Source organism: Capsicum annuum, unplaced genomic scaffold (genome assembly GCF_002878395.1).
Source record: "Capsicum annuum cultivar UCD-10X-F1 unplaced genomic scaffold, UCD10Xv1.1 ctg76925, whole genome shotgun sequence".
Lineage (NCBI taxonomy): Eukaryota > Viridiplantae > Streptophyta > Magnoliopsida > Solanales > Solanaceae > Capsicum > Capsicum annuum.
This window is the reverse complement of record NW_025887273.1, coordinates 7,938-14,183: the sequence shown is the minus strand read 5'-3', so window position 1 is coordinate 14,183 and position 6,246 is coordinate 7,938. Positions and strand designations below refer to the sequence as shown.

Here is a 6,246-nt window from a genome sequence, read left to right as displayed (position 1 = left end):
GTAATTTAAAACTTGAAAAAAGGCTTCAAGACTTATTCTTCCCTCCTCAAAACAAATTTCACCAATCTAAATTAAAATTGATCAAGACTTGGACTTTGGAAAATAAAAATTGTAGAAACCACAATCAATACGTGGTTGCCACGTCATGAAGTTACTGTTCACACATTGAATTTTGGCTCAAATTTCAGATTTTAAAGTTTTCTTTTGTTGTTCCTTAATTTCAATTTTGTTGGTTTCAATACTAATTGGCAAACTAGTACTCATCTACTAAATTGTTAGTTAGTATTTGTGTTCGTTCATTCGTGTTTGGCGTTTGTTATGTGCTTTTCTCGTCTTTAACTCATTGTAACTTCTTTGTTTAAAGTTTGTAAGTAAATTTTATTTTGTGTCTTGAGTCAATCAAACAAGAATCTATTCCGATCGCCAAGAAGAATTGACATCTTATTGACTACAGGAGTATAAGAAATTTTCAATATTCGTCGCTCCAATTATGAGAATCACAAAGGTAAGTGTATACGAGTATTGGTAAGGAGCTTTTACTGCTAATCTTATTTGTTGTCTTGTTCTTTGTTGTTGTATTTTGCTTTAGGTACCATGGCTGCCACTAATATAGATGCCACGTTTGATCGCATCAATGACGATCTTGAAGATATGAAATGGTACGTTGAAAGGCTATGCCAATTGTTACCTAAGATTTTCCCACAAAATCCAATTACTCTTATCCAAACAACTTACGATGAGAGATTCTCGAAGGAAGTTGCTTCCCAAGTTTGAGGACCTTCACACCAAGGTAAAGAAGAATATACTCATGAACTTCAAGGTAAAATAGATAACACTTACATTTTTGTGCATGTGAATGGTGATCGTGTGGTTAATAAGCATTGAGTGTGAGTAGTAGCTTACCTACATATGAGTATATTGATTCTTTGCCATTTGTGGATGATGTACATGTTGTGCGAGTGGATACACTAGTTGATCCTATAGATAACCGAATTGACTTTTCTTGCAAGATCAATTTGTGTCCACCTAGTGTTGAAGCTATTGTGTTGAATGAAAGTACATCATCGTGTGAAAAGTGTGTTGACCAACTTATGCGTAAAACTTGCCCACCACTTGAGGTTATGTGTGATGTGATTAATGAATCTCAAGATGCGAGAAGTCTGATTGAGATGGTTCGGGCATGTGATGAGGAGGGGAATGGATGTCCGGTTCATAGGTGTGAGAAGCTTGCTTTGGATGGTTTCAGGCGGGGCAGGGGTAGGCCAAAGAAATATTGGAGAGAGGTGATCAGGCGGGACATGGAGCAGTTACAACTCACTGAGAACATAACCCTAGATAGAAAGATTTGGAGGACGCGGATTAGGATAGAAGGCTAGTGCCAGTTTGAGTCGTTGGGGGAGGACATTACTTGATAGATGTATTATTTTTTTTAGGACACTTTGTTGTATGCTTTATTATGAATGTGTTTACTATTTTTTTTTTATTATTCCTTGTGGGTGGCACATTTTTGTATTGACATCCTGTTCCATGCTTTATTAAGTATATGTTTATAATTCCTTGTCTTGAGCCGGGGGTCTATCGAAAACAACCTTTCTACTTCTCCTGAAGTAGTGGTATGGACTGCGTATATCTTATCCTTCCCCCATACCCCACTATGTGGGAATACACTAGATTTGTTGTTGTTGTTGATTAATGAATCTCAAGTGAGTGAAGAATTTAAAAATGTTGGTCAAGGAAATAAGAGTGAACCCGAGAGATCTTCTTGGGGTAATCTTGTCCTTGAAACCTCCTTGAAACTCAATATTGATCTTTTAGAGAGTGATGAACTTGTTTGTTCCAAATATGCACGCGGTTTGGATAATGCCCTCTTTAGGTATTGTTGACACCCAATTTTGACCTCCCGATACTATATTTAGGCTGCTATTTTAACAAAATTATTAAATTTTTAAATATTAGTATTTTTTTGCATCAAACAGATTTTTGACATGTCACATTCATGATTTAAAATATATAAATTATTTTATTAATTTATGATATCATTTTGCAATTTATTAATTCAAATACGACATTTTACAAAATTTTATTAATATTCATTAAATTATTTTTTAACAAATATGCACACTTATTATTTACAAATACATTGTCTAGTAATTATTATTATTATTATTATTATTATTATTATTATAATTTATCATTGCTATTATTGTTATCCCTACTATTATTTAAATAACAGCTTAAATTGAAATCCCTTTGCCTAAATTCATTTACCTTTTAACCAAATTTTATCCAATTTCTTATAATTTTAGCTCAATTTCATTTTTACCCATTGCAATTATAGCCAATTTATGACCTAATTTAAAAGTTTTAACCCTTTCTTGACCTATTAGATCTCAGCCGTTGATCAAAATTGATCCAATGGTTGAGATCCAAGACAACTTTCTTTCCTTTTTAAACCATAACACCCAAACCTAACAACTCATTCCAAAATAAGCAGCCTTCCCCATACACTCCCTCTCTACTTTCTCTCTCTCAAAACTCTCTTACCGCTGTCTCTCTCTCTGTTACCGACGAGACTCCTTCTCCTCTCTCCCCTCTCCAAAATCAGTGCCACCAACGATGGCTAGTCCCAGCCATGGTCCTCCGACCCCTCTCTATTCACGTCGATCAGCTCGCCTCCCTCTTCTTCAACGCCACCAGCAGCCCCCCATCGGTGACAACAACACCAGCATACCAGCGCTGCTCCACGCCACCACGAGACCCCACTCCCTCCACGAACCAGCCCCAGCGATGACTGGCCTTCCCTCGCTCAGATCCGGCCTTCACCTCCAACAGTCGAGAAACACCAACGATGACGAACCAGCGACGCGCCACCCCCAGATTCAACTATTATCCAATTTGATCTCCCTAAACTCAAATTGTATGTTTGTTTGTTTAAATTAAATTTTCGTGACATTTAACTTCAGATTGTGATTCAATTCATGTAATTATTTGTTCATGTTCATCTCTGGGCCTGTTATATGTGAAAACGCCTAATTTCTTGCAACTTGAAATTTTTTATGCCTCTTAGTTAACATGTGTAAGAATATCCCAAATTTTTTTGCGACTTGATTTTAATTTTCTAACAAGATGCTTATTATCAATCACTGTAGATTATTTATTTTCTAACCTCTTGATTAATTGCGATAGATTTGATACCTCTCTATTTATGGTCTATTTCGGCATGTTTTTATGATTTTGTAATCGCTTTATTGTAATTGTGGTACTATTTTTTTCCTTTTATGGCGGATTTAAAATTCTTGACTGTGCCTAATTGAGAATTTACAGTTGATTGATTTACGTACTATCCTTAATTGAGAGTCATGACTGATTGACTCAATGCTTATTTATGGTAAGTAGATAATTGATTAAATCATTCATTAAATTCCTGTAAATGTTTATTAGATATTGCTGCCTGGATTATGGAGTTACCATATTTTAACTTGTTCCCTTACAGAAAATATAGCAACAAACTAATTTCCCTTCCCTCCATTGATTCTTGACAGATATTTTTTTCTCCCTTTATTTCCCGAAATTGGTTCTCTAAATATATTTTTTATTTTATACAACAATACTCCCTCTACTATATAACTCCCTACCTTTTCATTAAGAGACAAGTTTTACAATTACAATTACCACTACTACTCTCTTAAACAAAGCATTAGTTACTTTTAAATACAAAAAGTAATTACATACTTTCAAGAGTTCTCGGACTTTTCCTTCGATGTTTACGAAAAATATCTTGCATATTTTGCTGTGTTGGGCTTTCTTTCTAATTCTACTTTATTGCTGCTTGCCGGTAAATCCCTTGTCGATGTACTTAAATATTAGAAAAAGCATGTCGATAGGACTAGTTTGAAATAATCACTTGATGCTTACATGTTGTGCTGTGTTCGATTGTTTCAATATGCCTGTCTATGTGTGTATTTATCCAGTGCTTTTTTTTTTTATTATGTTCAACAGGTATTATTAGAAAGGGTAAGTCCCGAAGAGTCGCCGGGATATTTAATTAATTATGTATTCTTGATAGTTATTATTTTTTCCTTCTTAGTTTTCGTATTTTGGTTTGTAATATTATTGTAAAGACACCTTTTGTTAGTATTATAATAATATTATTTGGGGACTGCTTCGGGGGCGGAGATTTACGTGCTCTTTAAATGGTGTAGATAGGCACAATCTAGGTTTTACGTGTATTATTACATACTACATGGGTTACTTAGGCACAAAATTATGATTTGTTAACATATGAATCACTTGTTACGGTTTATTAATTATTTTTTCTAAAAGCATATTGATAGTACATTAGCATATTGATGGCATGTTAACACTTCTTTAGCATATCCACACTTAAAATTGGGATATAGGAATGTTAATGCATTTCCTACGTGTTAGCATATTTAAGCATATTAATTCGACATTAAGCATGTTAATGTATGTTTAGCATGGTCACATTAATCTTGACATATTAATATATTTCTAGCATGTTAAACATTAGGACTATGCATATCGTTGAAATAATATTTTAAGCATGTTAGCATCTTTGAACATGTCAACCATGAATCTTTTGCATGTGTTTGTCGCATGTTAATACTAAATTTCAACATACTTGAATCAAGTCTGCATGTCTAAATCAATTTTCACCAACTTAGATTAATTTCTAGCATGTTTAAAACAGTTTCAGCACGTCTAAATCAATTTTCAGCAACTTAGATTAATTTTCAGCATGTTTTAAATAGTTTCAATAATTTTAAAATGAATTTCAGCATGTTAAAACTACTTCTGGCATGTTAACTGTTTCCACACGTTTGCAACATGTTCAATGTAAGTTTCAGCATGTTAAACAATATTTTCAGCATACTAATGTAAAATTCCTGCACTATTAACATATTTTTAGTATGTTAAAACATTCATGTGTTAGGCATTTTAGCATGTCTTTACATTACATCTCTTGACACATTTACCACACTTTAGACACCCTCTTGATCACACATTGTTATACACACGAATCACAGTTATCGTTTTCACACTAAATACTTGTTGAACATTTAGATATCATGTCTATAGGTTAACAACATAATAAAAAACTATTTGTCTTTGCATATTAATCACATTAATCAACTTTAATTAATCAAGAGGCTAACTTGGGACAATTATGTGCTACTTGCGGTCCAACTTGTTACGCGTTTTGAGTCCTAGGCAACATAGTTTTCTTTTAGTAAAGAACACAAATCCGAAATAGCAAAGTCCAATGCCTCTTGGACGATAGGTGGGACGATAAATATTACTAAAAATGTTAGTTTTATCCTTGTCATAGAACGCCCTTAGACTTGACATCCATCCTATGTGGGGTGGGACGGGTAGTCATTCAGAAATGATGATCCTAACAAAATATTAACGGAGAGGCTAATGACATTATTACTTGTCTAAGAGTTCAGCCCTTGGGTCAGATGAAGATTAATAAGTTGGGTTTCTAATCTGAATAAAACCAAAACATTTCTTTGTTTGACTTGGACGATTTCTTTTTTTTAGTCTTTTTATTTACTTTACATGTCTATTTGGGGTAGTTAGTTTGTTATATAAGCAGTCCTCATTATTATGATTTTGTCATTTCTTTCTCCTCGCTTATCTTATTTACATATTTTTTTTATTGATTTTATCATTTAGATGATTAATAGATAAAATAATTAAATTAAATATTTGTTAATTACTCTATCACATAGTCAAACTTTAAATTAATAGTAAAACAAGAGACCTTTATTTGGCCACATAGAATCCCCACGTAAAGTATGAATTCGGTCGGGAACCACCTTTGTAGACCTTGAAAGGTGCCTAAAACCTTCCTTTTGAGGTAATTTGAATCCTTACCCGAACTCTGGTGAACTAAGACTAAACAAAAAAAATAGGTTCGTAGTATCCTAGATCGGTGCCCTAACGCACCTTAATACGTTAGGTGGCGACTCTTACACCCTACCCCTTTAAACAATTCCAAAAAGAGTTTGTCAAGTCAAATCCCGCTTTCCGTAAGGAAAACGGGGCACGACAGGTATAATGTCTTGTTTGAAGATGATATAAACACTCCTAATGAATCTAGTGATGAACATGATGGTATAGCTTTCCTTAGAAGCTATAGTCGATATGCCAACCCACTATGGTGTGATAACATTCCTCCTAAAGATGAAAATCTCTTTTTAAAAGATGAGAGTACTCTTA

The 6,246-nt window shown here is 33.8% G+C and overlaps 1 protein-coding gene across 1 annotated transcript; it reads left to right on the top strand.

Moving 5' to 3' along the window:
• The first annotated feature begins 2,495 nt into the window (after window positions 1–2,495).
• On the top strand, window positions 2,496–4,102 carry LOC124894691. The gene is made up of 2 exons (XM_047405275.1): window positions 2,496–2,917; window positions 4,000–4,102. Exons 1-2 carry the CDS (start codon window positions 2,617–2,619, stop codon window positions 4,047–4,049), a joined length of 351 nt encoding a protein of 116 aa, XP_047261231.1. The 5' UTR covers window positions 2,496–2,616; the 3' UTR covers window positions 4,050–4,102.
• The last annotated feature ends 2,144 nt before the right edge of the window (window positions 4,103–6,246 follow it).